The sequence below is a fragment of the Peromyscus leucopus genome, chromosome 8a (genome assembly GCF_004664715.2).
Source record: "Peromyscus leucopus breed LL Stock chromosome 8a, UCI_PerLeu_2.1, whole genome shotgun sequence".
Classification (NCBI taxonomy): domain Eukaryota; kingdom Metazoa; phylum Chordata; class Mammalia; order Rodentia; family Cricetidae; genus Peromyscus; species Peromyscus leucopus.
The window spans coordinates 22,782,178-22,808,667 of NC_051085.1; the positions used below are offsets into that span (position 1 = coordinate 22,782,178).

Sequence of the window (26,490 nt, forward strand, 5' to 3'; positions counted from 1 at the left end):
GGCTCAGGTCATCTGGGAAGAAGAAACCTCAACTGCGAAAATCGCTCTGTCAGACTTACCTATAGGGCATTTTCTTGAATGATGATGGATGTGGGAGGCCCCAGCCCACTGTGGGCAGTGCTACCCATGAGTAGGTGGTACTGGGTTCTATAAGAGGGCAGTCTGAGCGATCCATGGGAAGCAAGCCAGTAAGAAGTGTTCCTATATGTCCTCCCCTTCAGTTCCTGCTGCCAGGCTCCTTCCTGCCCTGATGTCCCTTTACAATGGACTGTGATTGAGATGTGTAAGCCAAATAACCCTTTCCTCCCCAGGCTGCTTTGGGTCATGGTGTTTCATCACAACAAGAGAAAACGTTCGTGTATCTCATAGGTACTAATACTGTTTTTCTCACACAGATCCAGTGTCCCACTTGCCAATTCATCTGGTGTTTTAAGTGCCACGCTCCTTGGCATGAAGGTGTTAACTGCAAGGAGTACAAAAAAGGAGACAAGTTATTGCGTCACTGGGCCAGCGAAATTGAGCATGGGCAGAGAAATGCCCAGAAGTGTCCAAAGTGCAAGGTGAGATAACCCTTAGCGGGACAGGAAAGGAAAACGACGCCCGCATGTAACTGAGCAATATTCACAGTATGGAAGTGTAGCGTATTCATCATTGCCTGCCCAGGGGTGAAGAAGGCTTTACTGTTTCATTTCTCAAGACTAATTACGTTGCATGTCAAACGGAACATGTGTGTGCACATAGTGTCTATTGTTGTCATTAGCATGATAATTCAGAATTTAAGAACGCTACAAACAAATATTGGTCTAAAATGCAGAAATCCTTATTTTTCACTTACACATTCAGATACGTGAGCAAGTAGATGCCGTTGTGAAGACAATAGAAAGTTCATTTCACTTGCCATAGATAACTGCAGGCCCTGTACCTGGAGCAGACTGAATCCCCTGGTCCTCTGCTCTTCTGCTGCTGCCGTTGCCTGTCACTGCTTTACATGCCTGTCACTGCTTTACGTGCCTGTCACTGCTTCACGATGTTGACCACCATTGTCTTTCTGTAAATCTGTCAAGGACAGGGCTAGTGCTAATATCAGGAATTGGCGATTCTTTGAGGCCTGTTTTTCCATTTTTCTCTGGACAACCATTCATGTCTTCAAGAATTAGCACGCCTCTGAGCTGGGACCTAGATATTGAAAACTCTCTCTGCAGTAGCCAAGGAAGATGACCTCTAGAGAGGTCAGCAAGTCATTCTAATTCGAAAATATGAGACTGAATGCTACATGATACGCATCTGTTGGAGAGTCTGACATTTTTATTTTAAGGTTTACTTTAGAAAGTGTGTGTGTGTGTGTGTGTGTGTGTGTAAGTCTTTGTGTGTGGCTTCTGTATTTGAACCAATTTACCTTGGGTAATCATACTGGGCCCAATTTCCTTTAAGGATAAATTTTGCAGTTGTTCCCTTGAGACCTAGCACTAGATAAATGGAATTCCAATTATTAGAAAAGAATTTAAAATTAATAATGGTGAATCCAAATTGTAGTAAAAGTATTTTATAAATTTATGTATTAGTGAGCATGTCATGTTTTGCTGTACCAAATTCACATTCTTTTTTATGCATATAGAAAGTAAATAGTGAAACTAGTTAGTGAAATTTACGCTATATTCTTAGGTGACCAGAAGAACTTTGTGAGGAAATTTCTTTTTGTGTTATTCAGGCTGGCCTGGAACTCCTGGCCTCAAGTGATCCTCCTGCCCCAGCCTCCTCAGTAGCTGGACCTACAGATCAGCTTGACTGAATTCTTGAAAGTGGTCCGTAGTGACTTGAGTTAAGGTTTTCTTACTTTTCCCTGCCCTGGAGAACAGAACCAATTGCTCGGTGCACATTAGTTTTTTTGTCCTGTTTTAGAGGAAGTAAACAGTGAGGCAGTTCACCTTTCTCTCCACGGCCACTTCACTCTGAGGTAGTTCTCAGTTTCAAACCTGACCCAGACCAGAAGGAGTTGAGGAGTGTTATTAACTCATTCTCCTGAACACTTCCCTGAAGAGTGTACTTCACATCTCTCTAAATTGGCTGTAAAAAAACATTTAGTCTTGTTCTAAAGCTGTGCTCTGAACGAATGGCCATGCAACATTAAATGCAGTGGGGGATTTCTTAAAGAACAGAAGCGATACAGAAAATCAGGCATTCGTGACATCCGTGTCCTAAGCTGACATTAAATGGAAGGCTGAAAGAAAAAGCAGCCAGTGTGTTTACGAAGGGCACTAACAACTTGTGTAGTTTCAACAAGTACAGATAAATAGCTAAGAGAAGGTGTAAGTGCTGCAGCTCTTCAGAGTAACAGGTAAAAGGTAAAGGGGCTTTCAAAAGAATTACCCTATAAATAGTCCAAAGGAAGGAGCCACAGAGCCGATAACATGACAGTATTGAAACCACCATTTGCTGGTGCAATCCACACCCATGAAGTGTAAGTCACAAGTTGGTGTAAGTCATATTTTATGGCTTGTTTTGATTGCAAACATTCTCTTTCTTCCAGGCATGACTTAAAAGCTCTACATTTCCTCCTCATTTTTTCTTTTCTTTCTTTCTTTTTTTTTTTTTTTTTTTAATTTGGTCTTTGAAATCATTCCTTTCTTCTCCAAAGAAACATTTCTTCTAATAGGAGTTAAGGAGATGGATTCAGTGAGTTAATGTTTCATACCCTAAGACCTCTTTTCACAAATCATCCATTAAAATTTACAAATACAGAAAAAAAGATTGAAATTTTCATACACAATGCTTCCAAGTCAATTGTCAATTTATTTTCATGTAAATATTCTCAGTATTTGTAGCAAAATGTATTTGAATTTTATTTTGAGCAAGCTTATTTTTATTTTTGCATTCTGTTATCTTTATGTTTTTAAGTTAATTTTATAGCTCCATCATTACCTTTTCTTTTTCTTTCCTCTCTCTCTCTCTCTCTCTCTCTCTCTCTTCTCTCTCTCTCTCTCTCTTTCTTCTTCATCTTCCTCTTTTTTCAAAGACACAGTATTCTCACCATATGGCTCCTGGCTGGATCTTGCTTGTAGACCAGGCTAACCTCAAACTCACAGACATCTGCCTGCCTCTGTCTCCCTGCTTCTGAGTGTTAGGTGAAGATGTGGGCCAGCCCCCACTCCCATTCTTGTTTTTGAATACAGAGGTTTACTCAGTAAATTATGACACAGCATTCTTGTAAAAATGAATTTCCTGTTTGTGTAAGTTCTGATTCTAAAGAAAAACGTAAGCTTATTTTGACAGATTTCCCTTCAACTGAATCACAACAGAACAAAACATAGTTCACAATGATTTGACCTGTAAATTAAATTTAACACAAGTAAAGAAATTAAATTTTATTAGTGACAAAAAACTGTTCAGTTTTGTGCCCAAGAGTTCATCTTGACACTATATATGAGATTCTATAGTGAGTTAAGATTCACTAAATTAAATAAAATTCAAAGTGCATCTTTCTAATTAATAAATGTGTCAACAATATAAAGCTAAATAAACACCACTGTTGTAAGAAGTTTCACAGCCACACATATTTTAGCCTTAAACCTCAGTCTAGTCAATAGCTGCTCGTGAGTGTTCGGGTTTTCAAACAAGGCATTTGATTCTCAACCTCGAGTACTTTTTTAAAATCTTGACCTAAAACGAACAGACAGAAAACAAAAAAAAAATCTTACATTTGGTTTTCTTATCCTTGCATGACCGTGCCTGCCTGTAGTCCCAGCACTCAGGAGACAGGGACTAGCCTCATTTTTTTTCTAAGGCAAGACTTGTGCCCTCCAAACATGTGTTTTCAACACATGAACTTTGAAAATACAGCAGTCCGTACCCTCGGGCTGTTTTGCGTGACACTTTGAGGCAAGTGCAAGGCAAATAGGAAGGAGTTGTGTCGAAGACAAGAAAGCACTCTGCAAAGAATCCGTTCTCTTCAGCACTTCTACCATGAAGGTTGCGCTGTTTTTGCGTCATTAAATGTGGGTGATGAGACCACATATAGCCATTAAATTATCATCAGTAATGTTAAAATATTTGAATTTGCTCATAATTAAAAATAAAATTCAACTAGGAGACAGGATGTCACAGCTTTGTGGCATCGCATAGCTCACAGACAAACATCTCATACAACCTGCATAACTTTTAGGGACTCAGATATCTTTTTGTTTTATTTAGTTTGCTTTGTTTTTTTTTTTGTTTTGTTTTTTTGTTTGTTTTGTTTTGTTTTGTTTTTTCCCTTCTTTGAGTAAAGGGCAATTTTGCTCAAAATTCAGAGCTTACTAAAGCAAAGTTGAATTAATGTTTTCCAGAATTATTAGGGTATCAATTTTGGTGGTGGATGCTGGAGACAGGGGTTAAAAGGGAACTCATTAAACCTCTTCTTCCAAGTTACTTTTCCCCTTAATGTCAAATTAAAAACTATTTACTCAAACTTCTCTGCCATGTGATGGAAATTAGCCACAGTGAACCAACCTGATGATCTACAGCTGAGCACTTTGATTCTCCTCTTATGCATATAAGCATTAAATATAAATATATAAGCATACAAATGTATGCTTCTGTTTGAGCCATTGTATAAGACATGGTGTAGAACTAAGTAATTGAGAATTACATATATTCTAAGGCTAATAACATGATTTGTGAAATAATAAGAAACAGTGGTAGTTAAATAATTTATTCTAAGCTAACACATTCCTTTAAATGGACAGTTACTTTTCTGCTTTTAAAGGACATGTCGGGGCTGTGATCAGTGGCAGTGTTGACCTTTGCTTCCACGTGCTCTGAGTTAATTCCCCAGTAGCACACACACGTTTGCACAAATAAGCCAAAATATTAATAGGTGATGCTAAATTCTGGTAGGCAGTCTTTTCTTGTATTTTTATACTGTTAACCCATTAATGATGATAACAGTGCCAACATCTACTGCTGCCCAGCAGCCTCTGAGGTAGATAGTTTACAGTCGTCCCACATCAGCTGCCAAGTGCTGAGATTATGGACATGTGCCATCATACCCACTCAGAACTGTATTTTTATGACAAAAAAAAAAAAACCCTTGCTTACTCTTTGAAGATTAAATATATAATGCAAATATATTGCATTCTTTTTTAATTGTTAAGTTGCTCTGATTATAAAGTAGAAACAAGTGACACTTATAATGCAACAACATACACTTATAAGATATATGTATTACAATAAAAGAAATAGGAAACAGGTATATACATATATTGATACTTAATAAAATTTTGAAATTAAAACATTATCAATATCTGTCCTTTGTATTTAACATTTTTAAATGAAGGCCAAAAAGTGTATGAATATGTCTAAACATGTATATATATATTATATATATGCATATATATATGCATACACGCACACATATATGAAAGCATTTGTGTATATGCAGTTATAGCATGAGAAAAGCCAATGCATTTTAAAACCATGCAAACATATTTTGGGCTTAAATATAAAATGGAGTTAGGTTCTAAGTTCAGTTACAATTAATATCCCCAGTTGCACAACAGTAGTATAAGTTTAAAAAATATGCTATATGAAAACTATGTAAATATCTTTGTGTTTATACATGTAATAGTTAGGGCCTAAGTTCCGATATTATAAATAGATTTCATCTGTGTGAATATCTAATGCATTTGAAAATTACAGGCCCAAAGTCTAGTTCTTCCAGGAGACTCCAAGACAACATCAACCTCATTTGTGGTAGCCAGACATCTCCAGCCAAACAAAACAAGAGTTCTGAACTTTCTAAAAAGGGATGACAGGGCCTATTGAGAGTCACCCAATGGTGCTTCTGGAAGGGGTGGAGCCTCATAATCCATGTAGGCAGAGGGGTGTGAGGAAAATGCGGGAGGCCCCATCTTTACATGAGACCCCATCTTTACATGAATACTGATGCGGCCATTTTCCCTGAAGGACCTAATGCTCTCGGGCAGTTCCGTTTGAAGACGTGCTTTCTGGTTCTGTAGCAACTTCAACTCAGAATTTAAAATAAAAGGGAACATGCAGCTCGGGGATAGAACAGGGACTCAGCACGTGTGGGCCCCAAGCTCGGTCTCCAGCACCAAAAAAGAAGAGAGAGAAGAGAGGGAAGGCTAGGTTAAAAGAAAGAATGAATGAGGAGGAAGAGAGGGAGGGGTGACAATCTTGTACACTAGTGGGATTTTACAGAATGGTGTAGTGGGGTTCGTGGTGAGAAGACACCTCCTGGGGAGTGCAAGCCAATTTGTTGAGAACTTTTATTGCATGGTGAAGGGTTTCCAAGAGAGGGTGTGACCAAAGTGCAGAGGTAGAAAATGTGGCATATGGGAGCCACAAATGCTTGGTGGTGACTTTAGTGTCAGCTTCACAAAAGTAGTGGCGCGATGGTGCTGGAGACGTCAACCAGACCCCGGACTTCGCATACTCCTTCATCTTATTGTCTCATCTAGGAGCCATTACATGGATTTGAGCAGGAGTTGAGTGGTATCAGATTTATATTTTAGATTGCTGTGGACACTTTGAAAGTAGGTGTAAATAGCTAGAAAGAGATGATCATATAAGCTTAGGCTAGTTGTCAAAAGGCTGAGAAGACAAGGATCAGATGTTACCTGGAACTAGATCTCTGTGACTTTGATGATTAGTTCCACATAGGAAGTTTAGAGGAGGTTAACCAGGCTGCCCAGTGGACACTTAGCTGTGTGCCTAACAGGATGAGGATGCCATAAACTGAGTTGTGTATTGGAGACAAGATAGAGTTTTATCTTGTTATTGGTAGAATAAAGCACTCTAGAATGATTATAACTTGAGTTTTGTTTATTTGGCTTGAAAATGACTAAAAGGCTTATGTGTATGACTAGCGAATAATTGTGTGGATCTAAAGGCAAAGGCCAGGCCCATAGATGAGATAAAGAAACGAGATATAGTGGAGGGAACAATGAAACCAATGACCTGTATGTGGAAGAGGTCACCCAAAGAACATGTACGAAGAGTTGGAAGTATGGATGGAATTAGGGCTCGGTGAAGAAGTAGGAACCTAGGAGAGATCAGAGCAGAATGGAAACCAGAGGTCATTGAAAGAAGAGTACACCAAAGGTCAGGGAAGAGATAGTCACCAGCTGATTAAATGACACCAGGTAATACAAGATGAAAACCATTTTAAAACAAGTTCCTTGGGTTTGGCAATTGAGTGATCGTGGATAGCACCCATTTGTCTTTTTGCAAGCATTTGTGGAGAACATGCTTGTGTGAGGATGCGTGCAAGACCCTTAATAGAAATAATGAAAAGATGTGCAGAGGGCTGTAGAGGTGGCTCAGCACTTGCTTGCAACCCTGAGGACCAGAGTTCACATCTCCACAACCATGTAACAACACCACACACTCCTGTAACTCCAGCTCTCGAGTTACAGATTGCCGAAGCTAGCTGACTTCCAGCTTAGCCAAGCAAATGAAAGCCTCGGGTTCGCATGGAGACCCTGCCTCAAGGGAACGGGTAGAGAATAGTGGAAGAGGACACATCTCTTCTGCTCTCTGGGCTCGATCACAGAAATGTCTTGTCCCCTCCGCACCCCCAGTCCCACAGATACAATACAAACACAAATAAATACATGGATAAATAGATAAATTAAAATATGTACCTGACCTGGACCAGCGTAGACTTTATTAGCCAGGGCTTAAGCAGAGGGATGCAGATAATTAGCAGTTCCAGTGATAGACTAAGCAGGGCTGTGCCGAGCACCCAGAGACCCAGTGTCATGAATAATGTGCCTCCCTGCAACTCTACTTATCTAGTCAACTGCTGATGGCCAATCATTTCTTAGACCAAATGTCACTTCCTCAGATAAACCTCTTGTCACCCTCCCCACCAGATCCAGCTCCTCCATGAGGTGTTCTTCCCACCCATACTTCATCGTCTACATAGACATTTTTTATCGTTTGGGAGATCTATTTTGTACAGTTGACTAACATCTGTTACACTTTAAATAATACACTTCTTACGAGCAGGATCCATGTAAGATCTTTATCAGCAACCAAGTTATTGTCTGTTGGACAAAGGGATATATTAAAAGACAGCTGGATGTTTCTGGAACGTGGGTTGTGTTCCGCTGAGGAAGAACTGAGATGTGAATCAGAGGAACATAGAGTTCAGAGTGATGTTTTTAAGTGACAAAAAGGGCAAGGTGGGAGTAATCGAGACAGCCACGGGAAATTAATGGATGCCCGAGGTGTCCAGAGCAGAGGGGAGGGGCTGAGAATGAGTGTGAAGGAGAAGATGCTGAACTCCAAGGTTTCTGAGGACAAGGGGACTTAGGCTCGGGGAAGCTATGGTAAAGGAGGGAAAAGGAAGTGAGGGACTAATTTGTAGCAAAGCTCTACATGGGGATTTGGAAATCGGACACTGTTTTACACCCACTTCAAGGACTTCCTTTCATCATAAACTAACTGTAATACAGAAACATGCATAACACTTTCTGTAGCTTACTGAAACCAAATACATTGGAGATGATTAGAATTGCCTGTGCTGGCTTTACTGAGCTAACATCACAATAGGAGATACCAAGTCATCGTAAAATCAACATTTTATTTATTGTTTAGGACATGTTTGGGCTGGAGAGATGGCTCAGTGGTTAAGAACACTGGCTGCTCTTCCGGTGGACTGGGTTCAATTCCCAGCACCCACATGGCGGCTCACAACTGTCTGGAACTCTAAGACCTGACACCCTCACACATACACGCAGGCAAAACCACTAATGGGAGTAAAATAAAAATGTTTTTTAAAAGAATATGTTTGACAGTAAAAGCAACTGCTTTTCACGCCCTTGGTCTTTACGGTCTGATAACTGTCAACAATAAGCTCTTACCCTCTATCATTGTCTGTTGACTTCCTGATGGCAGCTACAGATACTGTTTATTTATTTATTCAGTCTTTTATTTTATATTGCTTTTTAAAATAGGATCTTACTATGTGACCCAGACCATCTTTATGCCTCAGGCTCCCAAGTGCTGGGGTATACAACTAGTTAGTGTAATTGCTCCTTTGGTGACTTGTTGGATAGTGCCTGAGGAGATCTAGTTAACTACATTTGTCAATTTGCCACAGTACAGGGTTATTTGAGGCCATCTCAACTGGGGAATTGTTTTGACCATATTGGCCTGTGAGCATGTTTTTGGAGTCTTGATTACTGATTGACATGGGAAAGTTCAACTCACTGTTGGTGGTCCTACCCCTTTAGCAGATGGTCCCAAGTTAGAAAACTGGCTGAAGGATAATACTAAGTTCTCATCTGGGGTCTGTGACCTGCTTAGCTATAGGTTCGTGGCCCGAGTAATGGTGCCAGGTATGAATTTCATCGTGTGAAGCATGGTTTAAATTCACCAGAAGGTCCTTGTTTACTCTCCCGACATCCATGCCACTACTTTAACGATGGTCATATCTTGCCAAGCCCATCTTTATGGTACTCAGAAGGTTCACAGCTGGGTACGACTGATAATGACTTTTCTCCTCTAGGAGCATCCGTGGCACCTTCCAGTAGGAATAAAGCTTCCTAGTCCCAGTTGGATTTCTACGTGTTTCATGATTCAAGTTTGTAGGGTGTTTAGCAGTAGGGTCTTACCATCAAGTTCTGGAGGGTAACAAAGAGATTTGGCAATATCTTGTAATGTTTGGGGGACTCTGGGACCTCGCTGGCCAACAAGTCCCGCTAAATGGACATGATTTGGCAATTCATAAAGACACCTGTACCCATAGATTACTGTATCTCTGAGCCTTCATCAGAGAAACTTCTTTTTGCAGTCAATAGTGATTAACACCAAGACCCACAACAGGTCAAGGAATAAGAGACTGGAATGCTTAGCCCTAAATGGGACATCTACATCAATATCATACCCCCCTCCTCTCAAGGCTCTGGAATCATCTCAGAAGAGGAGGGTGAAAAGATTGTAAGAGATAGAGATAATGGATGGTTACAACGAAGTAGTGTTTTCCAGATTCAACAGGGCACCTGCATATAGGAACCTGTGACAGTGTGCACAATACCTAGACAAACGCAAGCCAGAGTCCCATCCTGGAGATGGGAAGTGGGCGGGAAGCCCTACCACCTTATTGAGGAACTCTTGGCAATTGGGAACTGATAGAAGAGGGAGTCATTTTTGGTTCTGTTTTTTTTTTTTTTTTAAAGATGTGGCCCCTGTAGGTTAACTATTGTCCAGTGGACAGCCGTTCGTCACATCTGTTTGTAGGCAGCACAGATTGGACTCAGTGAGTTTAAAAAAAAAAAATGAAGACCCAAATTTGGGCAGTTAGGGGAGAAGCAAATGGTTATGGAATGAGTTGGGGAGGGAATATAGTCAGCATACATAATACGAACTTCTCAAGGGAAGGAAAGCTAGCTAAACAGAAGCCAATAAGCAGCATTTCCCCATGGGCTCTGCTTCAGTTCCTGCATCCAAAATTCCTGTCCTGAGTTCTTGCCCTGATTTGCTTCAGAAATGGATCATTACCAGACCATGTAAGCCAAAGAAACCCTTTCCTCCCTAAGTTGTTCTTGGACATGATGTTTGTCACAGCAGCAGAGGTCAGAGAACAGATGAGCCCCTCAGTCCCTTCTTCTTCCTTATTCTAATTTTCCATAAGCTGTAACTGTATTTCTGTATTGGAAAACTCAACAATTTTTATGTACTATTCTACTTAAGACTATTGTACTTAATACTTTTGATTGTATCTAAGGATGACTTTTTAAACTGTTAAAATTAATTGAGGGTTTATAAAACCAAAAATCATATCATCATGAAAGAAGGATTACATTTTCTTTGCTAATAACGCCATGTAGCTGTTAGGGTTACATCTCGGAGCTTATATGGCTTCTGTTCTTCCGGAAGTCATTTGTCTTCTTCCTTTACTGAGAGGAGCAATAAGGCCACTTGATGCATTATTTCATTTATAGGTAGCTTCGCAGGAGCTACAGAATCGTACGTGTGCTCCATTGTTAGTTTTTTTTGTTTGTTTGTTTGTTTGTTTTTGGTTTTTCGAGACAGGGTTTCTCTGTGTAGCTTTGCGCCTTTGCTGGGACTCACTTAGTAGCCCAGGCTGGCCTCGAACTCACAGATCCGCCTGGCTCTGCCTCCCGAGTGCTGGGATTAAAGGCATGCGCCACCACCGCCCGGCTTTTTTTTTTTTTTTTTTTTTTTTTTTTTTTTTTTTTTCATTGTTAGGTTTTTATGATGTCAAGATCAACTGACTTCCTATTCTGAGCTGGACAGATTGCTTTGAAGGTTTCTCCCCTTGGGACTTCTCAGTCCACTTTTTAAGATGTACACCATTGTCGTTTTTGAATTTTACATCCCTAGAACTCAGTGTTTTCTCAAGTTATAGGCTCAGGAAAGGGACAGAGAAGCCAGCATTTGGGAACAGGTTTTCCCTTTTTCCTCACATATTATTTCCTTTATAATTTGATAAGAAACAAGGCTTATAGTGTTTCTATTTGTATTTGAAGACGTTTATCTGCAGGTTTGAATTGAGGAGGGTAAATCCCTGTCACTTGGACTAAACGTTTAGGAACGTGAGTTGAGAACTGTGATTCATGAGGTTTTCTTTAATTTTTTTATAATTGTTGCTTTCCCTTCTAAATAATTTTTCCAGATCCCAAGCACCATTCGAGGGAAATAAATATGCAAATTACCCTTTTCTCATTTATTTACTTATTTTATGTGTGTGGGTGTTTGTGGACCATGTGCATGCTTGGTACCTGTGGAAGTCAGATTAGGGCAACAAATCCCCTGAGACTGGATTTACTGATGGTTGTGAGCTGCCATGTAGGTGCTGGGAATCGAACTTGGGTCCTCAGGAAGAGTAGCTATGATTTTTAACCACTGAGCCATCTCTCTAGCCCTAAGATTCTTTTTAAATAAGAATTTAGTATTCCTTCTAGAGCAAGATAACCATTGTTAACAATCAGAGAAAATAGTACTTTAAGTTTTTCCCTGATTAATAAGTAAGTCTTTATTTCTTAATGAAAGATAAATATTTGTGCACAGACATGTGCCGATATAATTTTTAAATGGTTGAATGTTTAATAGCTTTTTTTATTTTTGTTCTGTCTTTTGAATGAGACCTATACCAAAATTAAAAACTTGATTCTACTATAGCTAGTTCTTTATATCATGGGCACAGAAAGGGCTTGTTTTCTCATTTCCAACTACTACAATGGATCCTTAATATTAAACTCATAGGGTGACTAGTGTCAAGCTTTTGTGTCATGACTTTTAAGTGTCAGAGAGGTGACATTGGTATATAAATACTGAATTTCTGAAACCTCTCCCCTCATCTGTTATAGATGGAGAGAAGAAACTGAGCAGTAACAGATCATGGCCTTAGGAGTTATCAGTTTAATCCACTGGGTTTGGATGCTAAACTGTAACCACTTGAGTGCTTAGTTTGTTTGTGGGAGAGCTAAATGATGAATGCTTGAAACTATAGCCAAAAAATGAAGACATCTTATATAAATATAATAGTAGCCTGTGTTTTAAAGCTTTATGTTTTTAAAATAAAAATAGCATTATTATTAAACTGTAACATATAAATATATTTTCTCCAAGACTTTACTTAGCATGTTGGATTTAGTGTACCTTGGATGTTAGGCGTTCAGAATTCCAAGTTGCTTAGCAAATGTTAGTTATGAATGCCTCCTGCTGACATGAATCTGCAATGTGTCGGTTTATTTCTAGAGTTATAAAATAATAAAATGTGTTTTATATAATTGCATTCATTACTTTTGCATCACTGGGATGAAAATAGCCGACAGAAACTTGGAGAATTTGTTTTGGTTCCTGCTTGTGGGGGAGTTCAGTCTTTCCTAGTTGGGAGGCATGGCAGAGTGGCTTCACCCATGGTAGCAGGAACATGAGGCCAAGGCTATCACACTATGGTATACCAGGAAGTAGAGAGTGGGACCAGAACCAAGGCCTGGACTGGAACCTTCAAAGGCCCTCCCCTGATGACCTACCTCTCCCAGCTAGGCTCCACTTTCCCAACTTTCTGTAGTCAAAATACTTTTCAGAGCTCAGGTTATGAATGAGAATGGTGGTCTCACAGGACAGTCAGAAGACTTAGAAGTAGCAGTCTTTGTCCAGTACATAGAGCACAGCAGATTCTAAAGAAATTTAGTTCTTTCCTTTTATAGGTCACCCATGGCATTGCTGTGTTCTCTGGGAAAAAAATCAACTGTTATCACCATTTCAATGCAGCATAGAGTCCAAAAGTTGGCCGTAGATGTTAGGTGTTTAGCAGTTCATGTCAAACATGCTTTCTCCTAGTGCCTTGGCAGCTTGAAAGATCAGAAGTGGTTCAAGAGTGCTTTGACCCCATGTTATTTATTATTATTATTATTATTATTTTTAATTTGTTTTGTTTTTGAGACAAGGTCTCATGTAGTCCAGGTTATCCTTGAATTCTCTCCATGTGATGGAGAATGGCCTTGAACTTCTGATTCTCCTGCCTTCCCTTTCCTCTAAATGTTGGCTTTTACCGTCATGGTCCACCATACTCAGTTTATGAGGCCCTATGCATTGAATCCGGGGCTATGTTCTGTATGCTTAGCCCTGGTCGGAGTTATTTCTTAGCCCCATCCGCAGGATGCATGACTGTGATCCCCTAAGTATTGACAAATAGGCACAAGAGGAGAGTTCACTGGACCAGGGGCTGAGCAACTAGCACAGCCCTCTCTTAGGCCTTTTATTCCAGTTCTATTTACAGTTTACATCTGTTCTTAAAGAGAGACCCTCAGATAATTGATAGGCTGCACAGAGCCTGTGTCCGCTGCCAGCGGACCATCTTATACAAAAAGAAAACTGTATAACTGTCGAAGGGTAAGGTGACCAGGAGCAATAATCAACAGCTTTGGTTTATTGCTCAAATCATAATTCAGTAGCCACCCTGGAGCATAAGTTCTTATATACCCTTGATCACATGCTAACTCTGTGTACCTAAGGAAAATAGAGTGGCAAGTAAAGTTGTAGGCTGTGGCCATGACTTACTTAATAAGATCAAACAGCAATCTCTGGCAGGTTTGACTCCTGTGTTAATTATAAAGTTCCTAAGTACATTAAAATATTCACCAGCACACAAGTCCCAAAGCAACATTCCAAGCTTAAAATGGTAAAAATTAGTACCGGAAACATTTTAAATAAAAATATGATTAAAAACAAATTGAAAACTTCACTTCAAGAATGCCACATAAGACTTTTAATTTGGTAAAGGTAGTTCTGTAGTATTTGACATTTTGCTTTTTTTTTTTAAGACATTAATTGCATTTCCTTCTATTTATCCCTTTATCCAGATCCATATCCAGAGGACGGAAGGATGTGACCATATGACTTGCTCACAGTGTAACACTAATTTTTGTTATCGATGTGGAGAGAGATACCGCCAGCTCCGGTTTTTTGGAGACCACACATCAAACCTCAGTATATTTGGATGCAAATATCGCTACCTCCCAGAGAGACCTCATTTAAGAAGATTGGTTCGAGGGTCAGTCTGTGGTGAGTAGTATCACACATGCTTGCTCTTGGGGTTCCGTAGGACCTGAGGAGTGTGGGTAGGAGTGTCTCAGCCTTGAGAATTCTGGGTGCTTGCTATGTGCCAAGGATTCTAGTAGGGCCTTTGCCAAAAACTAGGAAGAGAGTCACTCCTTTGGTGATTAGAATTGGAAAGTTAAGTTTGTTAATATGACATTCTTTTGTGACCAATATTTCTGAAACACCGAGTATAAGCCAATTGGTGATAAGGAGAATGTCATATTTATTTCTGTATGGACATTAACAGGAATCTTAAACACATGTATGCTCTATTGATTCATAAAGTTCACACAGTACAGCATGAAATAGGGAACAATGATTGAAAAAAACATACATCCCAGAGCCCTATAACAGAGTTGTAGAATATCTATAGAACTGATATTGTTATGTATCTTGGTCATTTTGTTAGTAATCAACAACTAATCAGATAATGGAATGAGTGTGAAAACTCCTAATTACATACAATCCCAAGTCTAGTTACCCAGCTGTAAGTGCTTTGTGAATAGTCTTTAACCCCCTCTTCACCAAACACAGAGCCCTGTGCTCACACACATACACAGCACAAACAGAAACATAAATCTCTGCTCATATCACATCACTCCAGCCCCATGCCCTGCCTTCGTTCCTTGGTTTATACCATTCTTCTGGCCTCATTTGACTTCTTATTGGCTCCCTACCCCTGAGTAATGTGTCCCCTGTGAGATTTCTTCTTCCTCTTCCTACTGCATGGTGCTTCCGCGTTTCTATCTCTGACAGGTTTTCTCCTGTGGATCCCACTCCATTTAAACGTCTAAACATTTTCCATCTTTCCCACCCACTCTGCCTAGTTCATGCAAATGCCTTTGTGACTCTCCTCAGCCATTTCACTGCTGTGACTCACTTCTCTCTCTGGGGTCATGACGGCTGATTTGAGAAAAGTGGTCGTTTCAGTAGTTCTGAGCTACAGGCTCTTTATTTTAAAGAATATTTTAATATGTGGACACCAGCATCACCACTTTCTAAAACCGTACATGATCACCATAAAAACAAAAACAAACAAACAAAAAAAAAACTCATCTAAATTCTAATTAAACACACTTTTCCAAAGTCAACACTGTCCAATAGCCAATTGATTTTAGTAATTTTCAATTCCTTTATTTGTTGTTAGGTGAAAATTACAGTTATAAAACCAGTATTTACTTGCTGCTTCTATGGACTTTGAAGATAGCTAAGAAACGTAGCCAGTAATTTGTAAGAATCATGCCATGAGAGAAAACTGTGAAGTTGTGTGTTGTGTTACGTCTGTAAATCTGTATGTGTAGAGAACGACGTCAGACACAAAGCTAATCTCTTTTGTGGCTCTTTTCTTTTTCTATCTCAGCACCACCTTTGAATTCTGTTGCTTTGGGGTGTGTGTGTGTGTGTGTGTGTGTGTGTGTGTGTGTGTGTGTCCTATCTTGTATTCAGATGCATGTGCGTATTCAGATACAGCACACACATGTACACTCCGTTAAGCCAAGATAAACCTGACATCATAAGGAGCAGCTGGCTTAAAATCAGTTTCCCTTCCACACATTTTTCCAGCCACCAAGCACAACTACCTCTAACTGGTTATGATGGTTAGTTCAGTTGTCAACTTGATGCAGCCTAGACACCACACCCCACTGGAGGGGTCCCCACCCCTCTTATCCAACTAAAACAGGAAAATGGACTACTCTGTAGCCCACAAAGTTACTTACTCCTGCCATATGAGAGAGGATGTGGATTATAGCTCAGCTCTCACGTCCATCATCCTGTCTGTGTTAGTGCCTTTAAGTGCCCTTGGCCAGAAACAGAGCAAGTACCTACATGCCCATCGCAGCTGAGGGTGGAAATCTTGGTCTTCATTCTCCATGACTGCATGCAGCCAGAGCCCCCGGGCTACTCAGGGTGGTGAGCAGCATCTGGGAAACAAGCAGATTATTCAAGGAGTGCTACTTTGAAGTGTTTCTCAAAAATTTTAATTACCTGTATGTATTTACTTTGAATATGTGTTCACTGCTATTCATGTGTCTATGCCAAGACCTGCATGTGGACATCAGAACCCAACTTGTGGAAATCAATTATCTCTTTCTACCAGGAAGGTTGCCGGGATCAAATTCAGGTTAGGCGTGGCAGTAAGCACCTTTACCGCCTGAGCCACACCGTGGGACTCCAAAATTTGAATTTTTAAATTTTATAATTTTAAAAAACAATTCTTTAACTTATCTCTTCATAGCAAACAATTAGCATGAGTAAGAACAATGGAGTATCCTGCAAAAATTCTTTTGAAAAATACTTGATTTAAGGCAAAGAAACAGGGGCCTATATAGATGGCTCAGCAGTTAAAAGCTCTTTCAGGGGCTCTGGGTTCAGTTCACAGCACCCACAGACCTGGCTTGAGCTAGAACTGTGTATAACTCCGGTTCCAAAGATCCTGTTTCTTTAAAAAGAAAGAAACAGTAACAGACATGGTGATGCACACCTATAATCCCAGCCCAGTGGAGGTGGAGGCAGGATGACCACAAATTCAAGGCCAGAGTGTACTACAGAGACCAGCTTGAGCTATGTAGCAAGACCGTCTCAATTTTTTTGTGACCAGACAGAAAGATGCTGAAAGCAGGATTAAAGAGTTCACATTAAAAATATTTACTGTCAGAAAATTTTAAATTATAAATGAATCACTTTGAATTATTTATTAGTATACAGTTATCATTAATATTCAGTGTTGAACTTTTATAGTCTACAGAATGCATTGAAAATTTTAAACAATTATTTTCAAAAGAAATGTAAGACTATCATGGCATGATAATGCACATGGAGAAGTCTTAGCATTCTCTGGAAGCTGAATCAGGAGGATCATAAGTTCAAGACCAACCCGACCTTGTTTTAAAAGAGAGGGAAGACCCACTGGGCAGTGGTAGTGCACGCCTTTAATCTCAGGACTCAAAAGGGAGAGGCAGTGGATCTCTGTGAGTTTGAGGCCAGCCTGGTCTACAGAGTGAGGCCTAGGACAGCCAGAGCTATACAGCGAAACCCTGCCTGGAAAAACCAGAGAGAGAGAGTAAAAAGTGAAGGAGGAAGGGAAGAAAATTAATATGATATTAATGTGGACATTTTAAAACAGTGACTAAAGGTGAGCACAGTGAAGTGTAGTTGGAAGTTTTTCTGTGTCCCACCCAGCTGTGCGGTCCCTCAGCTGCTTATAAAATAATCACTCAGAAGCTTATATTAATTACAGCTGCTTGGCCATTAGCTCAGGCTTATTACCGACTAGCTCTTGCACTTAAATTAACCCATAATTCTTAGCTATGTTTAGCCATGTGGCTTGGTACCTTTTCTCAGTTCTGCCTTGTCATCTTGCTTCCTCTGTGTCTGGCTGGTGACTCCTGACTCTGCTCCTCCTCTTCCCAGAATTCTCCTTGTCTGCTTATCTCACCTATACTTCTTGCCTGGCTACTGGCCAATCAGCATTTTATTTACCAACCAATCAGAGCAGCACATATTCACAGCGTACAGAATAATATCCCACAGCAGTGAAGCCTGCACTCATGAGGTTAAGACATGGGGGTTGAAAGTTCAAGTACAACATATGCTACCTAAAGACCCTATCTCAAAAGAATAAATAAAACAGGAAATCTACATTGACAATTAATGGTTTATTGTAATAACATAAAGTTAAATAACATTTTAAATTTAAAAATATTTAAACAAAATACAATTGTGGATGTGAAAAATTGTATTTGACTATTGAAAATAATGTTTTAAGACAATTGTTATTGACTCTGGAATAAGAGAAAGCATGCTTACTCCACTCAAGGCAATCTGAGAAGTAGATTTAACTGTGTCCTACACTGTCAAGTTTATTCCTCTTAAAGGGTAGGCACGGCATGTGCTCCTTGAATTCAGTAATATTTGGGAGGGAAAGGTCAGTGCTGTTACTTGACAGTCGTTTCTGTTGCTAAGATGAAAATGTCTTGGTGGTTACTTTAAGAGGAGATACGACTAAAGAGACTGAGCTGTGTGTAGCGGTTTGGGGAAGAAGAGACTCTTAATATAAACTGGATGCTGTATTCGAGACTCTTCAGCACAGCTCTCCAGGTGGACAAGCAGTTGCTCAATGAGATTTAGTACTGCTTAACTGAGTTTTTTCATTAGTATAAAGCAAAAGAAAGAACCAAGATTGGTTATTATGTTTCACTGACAAAAGATATAAATTTACTATATAGTAAATTACATTCTTCGTTTTTTTGTTTTTTCGAGACAGGGTTTCTCTGTGTAGCTTTGGTGCCTTTCCTGGATCTCACTCTGTAGATCAGGCTGGTCTCGAACTCACAGAGATCTGCCTGGCTCTGCCTCCCGAGTGCTGGGATTAAAAGTGTGCACCACCACTGCCCAGCCATAAATTACATTCTTAAACTTGATATTTAAAACTGTGTTTTCCATATCTAGTCATCTAATTCCAAAAACTATTTTATTAAAAAGTTAATTTTTTTTTCTGCCAGACTCCCACCAAATGGCTGTTTATCTTTTCTCATGCAATTATCATCCTCAGTCACGATGCATAACTTACTTGTTGGTGTGTGGTTCTTAAGTAGCCATGCGATTCTCCTGCAGACTTCCTGTTCCTCTGACACTCTTTGTGGCATTCAGTTTGTAGCGTTAAGTCACGTGTTCAGAGGTCGCAGCGCACTGACATGGCATAAGTAACTGTCCTTGTCTACGTCAGTGCCTTTCAAAGTCAAAGGGACTCCACTCTTGGCTTCCAGGCTGCAGTTACGTGTGACAGTAGTGATGGTTATCACAGAGCAGTTCTTTTTTGAGAAGAGTCATCGGCTGGCGCTGCCAAGGGTGGCATCCCTCCCGGCACTGAGCCTTCACGTGGATGAGTGCTTCCTTTCAAAGTTTGTTACAGTGGTTCACTTGAATCACTTCTAACACACCACTTTACGCCGTGGCCATTTCCTCTAGCAGTTGTCTCGAGGCCTCCCATTTGGAGCTCACTCGATTAGATGTTCCTATGATTTCCCCTTGTACCCAACAAGTAAATAAAGCATTTTTTCTTAGACATGGGCCTGGTCAGACACCCTCTGTGGTCCCCCTACCAGCTCTCCAGTGCTCTGAGCTGAATAGATTGTCCGTTACATTCTCGACCATGCTACTCCTTTCTTAAGCTTTCAATGTTTGGAACATTGAAGGTAGAAGAAATCTAAGGGGAAAGTACCAAGAATAAAGTGTGCCAGTAAAAAGGAGTATCATCAGCCAGGCGGTGGTGGTGAACACCTTTAATCCCAGCACTTGGGAGGCAGAGCCAGGTGGAACTCTGTAAGTTCGAGGCCAGCCTAGTCTAACAGAGCGAGGTCCAGGACAGGCTCCAAAGCTACAGAGAGAAACCCTGTCTCGAAAAAAAAAAAGTATCATCTTTATGGTTGTAAAGAATAAATGAGTTGGAGATGTTTGGCATATGCCCAGGGCTTTGTGGCACTGTGTACTTAAGTTTCAGTGATGGATTACATGTGTGTATCAGCTCTCCATATGCCTTTAATTGTAATGGCACTTCTTTAAAGAATGACTGTAATTGCTTGGTAAATCAGATTTGAGACTCTTTAAATTGTTTTGATTTTGTTTTCCAGCTGGAAAGCTCTTCATTGCGCCTCTCATCCTGGTTTTGGGATTGGCACTAGGGGCCATAGCAGTTGTAATCGGTAAGAAACAGGCGACACGTTTTAGATTACAATTCTCCCATGACGGTAGAGACGATATGAGTGTGTATGTAATGCTGTGAGTGAGTGAGTGAGTGAGTGATTGAGTGATTGTAGTTTCTTCTCCGTGCCCTGCTTTAAACAGCCATGCAGCATGGGGTATGTGAGGTCAGAGGAACATGTTTCCAACCGGATGTGTTTATGAGACTCTTTAATATATGAACATATAGCCGGGCAGTGGTGGCACATGCCTTTAGTCCCAGCACTCGGGAGGCAGAGGCAAGCGGATCTCTGTGAGTTCGAGGCCAGCCTGGGCTACCAAGTGAGTTCCAGGAAAGGCGCAAAACTGCACAGAGAAACCCTGTCTCAAAAAACATATATATATATATACATAAGCATAAACATACATGTTTACATGTTAAAGGAGTAGTTCCTGGACTTAGCATGACGTAGAGTAGCCTGGAGAGCTGATGGAAACACACACTTCAAACCCCAACCTCCGTTTCTCCCACAGTGTGGTGGCTGGGTCCGTGGATTTATGTTTCTAAGAAGTTCCTGGATGCTGTTGATGTTGTTAGCCCAAGGGCCACACTTTACAAAGCATTGCTTTAGAGATTTTAAATGTTCTGGACGAAAGCTATTTTGATCATTATTCCCTATAGAAAATGGGATGCTTTTGCTGAACTAAATGATTTTCCACATGTAAACTTCTCTCTCTAGGTAATGAATGTGTGGAACAGATAGAATGATAACGTGTCTCACATGCAAGTCGTTTTAGTCAGCCAGGACTTTACAAAACAGATGTCATTATCTCAAGTAGAGAGACTCAAGTCTCATTAGAATCTCAAAATTGTTAAAATGGGAACCACACGGATGTTCTTAAATAAGATGTTATACTGACTGACAATGAATCGTGAATATCATAGTGTGCAAATTAAAGGATTGAGACAATAAGGTTTGCTAGGAACCATTTGTTTTTTATTAGAGCTGGTGTGACTGAGAGTGACATGGGACAAAGGACTATAGAGAAATAGAAAGAATAAAGTCTTATAGAAATACATCCTGTAGTAGCTTTATGTTTGGGAATTGTTAAAAATGACTATTGTAAATAGTTTGCATATAAGTAAAATTGGGAAATTCCAAACACACACACACACACACACACACACACACACACACACACACATCCCTCAGTGCTTTCCTCCCTAATTGCCTTTATTTTTTTTAATCCCTAGGTTTATTTGTATTTCCTATATATTGCCTTTGTAAAAAACAGAGAAAGCGATCACGGACAGGTATGCACTGGTAATCCACAGAGGATTTCACATGACATCAGCCGGTACCCGGGGGAGGTGCAGGATGGTACACTGTCTGTGAGTCGGATCCTGAGAAGCACCTAGAGGAACTTCTGCCATCTTGTCTCCTGTGGTTCTCTGCAGGCCACAGTGCCTCCAGCTACGGTGCGCTCCCAACATGGTATCCTGTCCTTTCCCTAAACAAATTGCTGCTTTAAAAAAAAAAAAAAAACAAAAACGGTCACTTTCGTTAATTATAGACATTTATATAGTAACTCTGACCTTTGTGGTTCTTGGAAGAAGAGATTTTGAGAACAGGGTATCCTCAGATGTGTTTTGAGGGCACCTCACAGGAGTATTTCTTGGACTGTCTGAACCCTGTGCTTCGCTCCTGGCTGGCTGTGAGACTTGGTGAGCATAGCTGAAGTTCTGTCTGCACCCACAAACAAAGCCACTTTGCAGAAGATAAAGTTCACCAAATGCACCTGTTGTCATCTGTAGCCCAAGTGGTACCATTCTTTTGTTCTTTTGGATACTGTAATTGCTTTAAAAAAAAAAATCTCAGTACCCAGAAGGGAATTAATGAAACTAAATTAACGAGAACCATGAGTTCCTGGTGCGGATGTCTAAGGATGTGAATGTGTGTATATAAACGCGTATTAAACCAGGCTCCATAACCATGTGCTTGTCCATTTCCATGTCTATTTTCGTAGAACCATTCAGCCATGATGGTTCCTTTCGGGGGCCTAACTTGGTAATGTACTGAATTAAAGCCAATGTCAACAACAGGTTGTTTCCATGGTAGCCCTGTCTGTTTCTTGCTCTTCCGATGGTCACACACACACGTGATTTGTGCGACGTCACTCCGAGATGTACCAGACTTTGTAAACTGGCAAAACCGAACGGGTGATTTTAGAAAGTTTCCAACCCTTGATATTTTTGGATTTCTTGGATTTGGGCATCCATACTTTATCCTGTCAGTTAAGCCCTCCTGGGATAATTTAATTAAAATTTTTTTTTTCTGCTTTGAAGAAAACTGCTGAAACTTTTCATTTAATTCCCATTCTGCTCATTATTGAGTTACCTCCTTATAATCCCAGATAATTCTGCTTTAGGTCCAAGTTTTTAAAAATTATTTAATGCTCTACTTCTCTCTTTTCCCTGTTTTTTTTTTATTTGTCCCTGGGTTTTTTGGTTTTTTTTTAACCAAAATAAATACTAGTTTTAAAGAATTTTGCCTATGTTTACTACTCAGATGCATAAATTGTTGGTATTTCCTTATAGAGAGATAACTTGAAAACAGCTTTTTTATGTATATAGTTTCATCTAAAATATAAACTGCTTTTGGAGGTGGAAACAAATGAAGAAAATATTTTCAGGAAGATGAGAAGTCTTTGAGAATAAGGAAATGAAATTTAACTAAACAGCTCCTTGCTTTCATCATAACGTTTATCAAGACAAAGAAGAGATATTGAAAAGCCTGAGGCTTACCTCTAAGTTCTTATAGTTAGAATTTTACCGTACATTACTCTACTTACCGTGAATGTAAGGGTTTGACGTGAAGTAGACTGTATGGTAACGCTCACATTACGTAGCTATTTTGTGGTGTCCGATGCTAGAGTGTAAGAACTTTGTGTTTGACTGAAACAACAACTCGTGTCGGTGAAGGACGGTCCATGTATAAGCTAGCATGCTTGTATCCCCTCTGAGCCATAGAGAAGAGCTGGACAACTTCCTGCTAAGTGGTGAGCTTCCGGCAAGAGGAGTATGCGTTGATTGTGGCTCTGGAATAGCCACTAGACTATGGTGTGAGGTAAGGAAGGAGCAGTGGCCTGGTTTCATAGATTTCATCTTCGCGTGCCTTCAGCCATCCATCTGGCAAGTATTCACTGTCACTTTAGGTGTGCTAGTCCTGGACCAAAAGAAGGAGACCTTCTAGCCCAAATACATGTTTCTATCATAAAAGCGCTTAATTTTTAGACATTCATCTTTCCTGGACTTGGGCATCTGTTTGACCATATGTGAGTAGGATGGATCTGTCTGGTTATGATCTATGCATATATCTGTATGTCATATGTAAACATGTCATGTTCATACACACCACCTGGGTGAACAGAGACATTCGGGTCTAAGATTGTCTATATTCTTGGGTTACTGTGCCTGTTGTCTTTGGCCTACTCAGGGATTTTTATTCTATTCTTTAGATAACTTATCTTTTACAGGTATTTTTATCTGATTTGAAAAACTTTCCAGTATGTGAGTTACAAAGTGGTATTTGCTATCAGGAAAGATGGCTTCATCAGAGGTTAGGAGCGTACACCCTGCGCCGCACAGGCATCTCATTCGTAATTGTGTAGGTTTATAAAAGAAATGTATGTATTTCTCTCTTTTTAAAGACTACACACGCGCACACACACACACACACACACACACACACACAAGTATGTGTGTCCTTTCCATGGTAGTAGCTTGAAAGTATTTGTGAATATTTTAGTAAGTCTCAAAATCTTTAAAAGAGTTAAAAAATGAAAAAAAAAAGTATTTATACATCAGTGCCAACTTTGAAGGTAGAGCAGTTAGTGACCTTTATGGTAAATTCTGAAAACTCCTTTACAAAATGAAGTATACATGTTGTGTCTTTTTACCCATGGCTTGTCCTTATGTGTTACCATTGTAAATGTATGTATGTTCCTGAAGAAAATCAAACCATATAGAATTATAGGCTTCAAGTTCCTCTGCTTACCTACCCCTTGTTTTTCTAGGGGTGACGACTATCAATGGTCTGCTACCTGTCCTTCCAGACGCTTCCTTCAAGTGTACAAATATATGTGTGTCTGTATATGTGCATGTATGCACCTTTGTGTGTTAGTTTTCTACAAATAGAATGATATCCTTTGCTGTGACTCTTTTTCATGTTTTTAAATATTAGAAAAACACCTTGCCATAAGTGTTTACATCCGTTTGAAAAGAACTGTCTATCCCACTGTAGAGCTTAGTTGACTCGGTCTTCTGTCGAATGGGAAACAAGGTAGTTTTTACTTATCACAAACTAAGTGTTTTATGCATCCATGTATTTTCTCACTTACTATGACCATTTCCATGGGATTTTGAATTTTATTTTTTACACAATATTTGTAATAAAGATTTTTAATGCAGAGTCAGGCAAAGAGATCGTAGTTGAGACCCTAGTTGTAAATAAACAGTGTAGAGAGTGCCTATTTTTAAAGCAAAGCATCTTTTGAAAGACCTCCTCCTTGATAGGTTAGCCAACTGCCTTGCCAAAATTTAAAAGAGAAAATTAATCTGTTCCCAATGAAGCTAAAATGTGGTCAGCTGTCTTGGACGGTGTGAAGGAAGATGAATCGATCCTTGGCTTGCTTGCTTTTAACTTTAGTACTCAAGCCAAATGAATGGTGTATGTCACATTTTATAAAACACTCGCCATGTTTGTGTGTCATTTATAAAATGTATAAAGGAAAGTAAAGGGGTCAAACCCTACGACACAAGCAGCATCCTCTTCCCACATTTATGGTCTAGCAGTCAGCCACTTACTGTCTCCTTCAAGAACAGACAGAAAAACAGTCAAAGAGTTCAACAGCAGACTTGTTAGAGTGTGCCATCATTTTCTGCTGGGGGATCAAGATCCAGCGGGACCTCTTGGGAAATGCCCAACTCTGTGGCATCATCTCTTGAGTCCCTAGACCCCTACTTGAGTCTGTCTTTTAATTTCACTGCCCAGTGTTTCCACAAAATACTCTACCCTGCTGCAGTCGCTGTCTGTCCTTCTGGTAGTTCCAACTACGTTTTTTGTCCACACCTCTTCTCTTCACCCTCAGAGAAGAGCAGGAGCAGGCGGGAGAGCAAAGCTCGCCCTGATCCATGTAGCCTCTGTTTCTCTCAGATTCCAGTGCATTTGCCAACACATCGCCTCTACTGAACACATGAGACTTCTTTAACATCAGATTTTTATGATGCCTGTTGTTAGGATTATAAAAAGTCAGTGGCCTAAACATCATTAGGTGGCATAGAAGTACAAAACTAAGAAAGTCCGTGCCATGAGCCACTTTAGATGTGAGTTAGTTTTATAAGCAAGCTGCACACGAGCCTTAATGTGAGCCCTTCCATGGCAGTGGTTGAAGTCTGTTTCAACTCTTGTTTTATGTTAAGGCCTGCTATAGTTGTTAGCCTTAAAATTGATGCACTTTCCAGTGTGTGTGTGCCATTTAAATAATTAAGAGATAAAAGGTGGCATGTGTTTTTCAGTGGCGAGAATAGAATCACATCAGAAAATATGTTCAAATTCTTCAAATATGTGAGGAATTGGAAGCTTAGTATTTTATGGAAAGCATTCCTAAATATATACAACTATTCCTAATATTTTAGTAATCCTGGAATTTTTTTGCAACAATTTTGCTATGTTCAGAACTCATAGCAAATAACGATGCTACGTAATAACTTCACTTGAATCTTTATTTAAAATATTCTTACTAAAAGTTTTAACTGTATTTCCACAGTTTGTGAATCCTATAAAAGAAAATTTTCTTGACTGGAAACACAATAAATAAAAATAGCTGGAGCATATTTTGTTTTTCAAATTATAACTTAATTATGTACTTTTCTGCAATTGTGGACACTAACTTCCAGGATCACATACTAAAATGTGTCTCTGCAATGATCCTATCAATTAAACTGAGATACTCGTGTAGAAACAGTATTATCTAAATAAAACAAAAATTCCAAACTTGAAAGAGTATTTAAGACTGTGAAAGGTTAATTTTTTAGGTGCAAATCAATGGATGTGACTCCACTGTAACTTCCTTTGAGTGTGCAGTTAAGACTGATTTCAAAGCTAAGTGCTGTATGGGACTTCTGTGCATCACTCTGTGGTTCTGCAGCTTTTGTCGATGGTAATTGTCTATTTA

The 26,490-nt window shown here is 39.7% G+C and overlaps 1 protein-coding gene across 1 annotated transcript in view; it reads left to right on the plus strand.

The window, feature by feature from the left end:
- Rnf217 (ring finger protein 217) overlaps window positions 1–22,365 on the plus strand; it is a 111,959-nt gene extending 89,594 nt beyond the window's left edge. The window contains 4 exon segments of the mRNA XM_028868345.2: window positions 396–560; window positions 14,337–14,538; window positions 20,205–20,276; window positions 21,509–22,365. Coding sequence (XP_028724178.1) covers window positions 396–560; window positions 14,337–14,538; window positions 20,205–20,276; window positions 21,509–21,582 — 513 coding nt within the window. The 3' untranslated portion in view covers window positions 21,583–22,365.
- The last annotated feature ends 4,125 nt before the right edge of the window (window positions 22,366–26,490 follow it).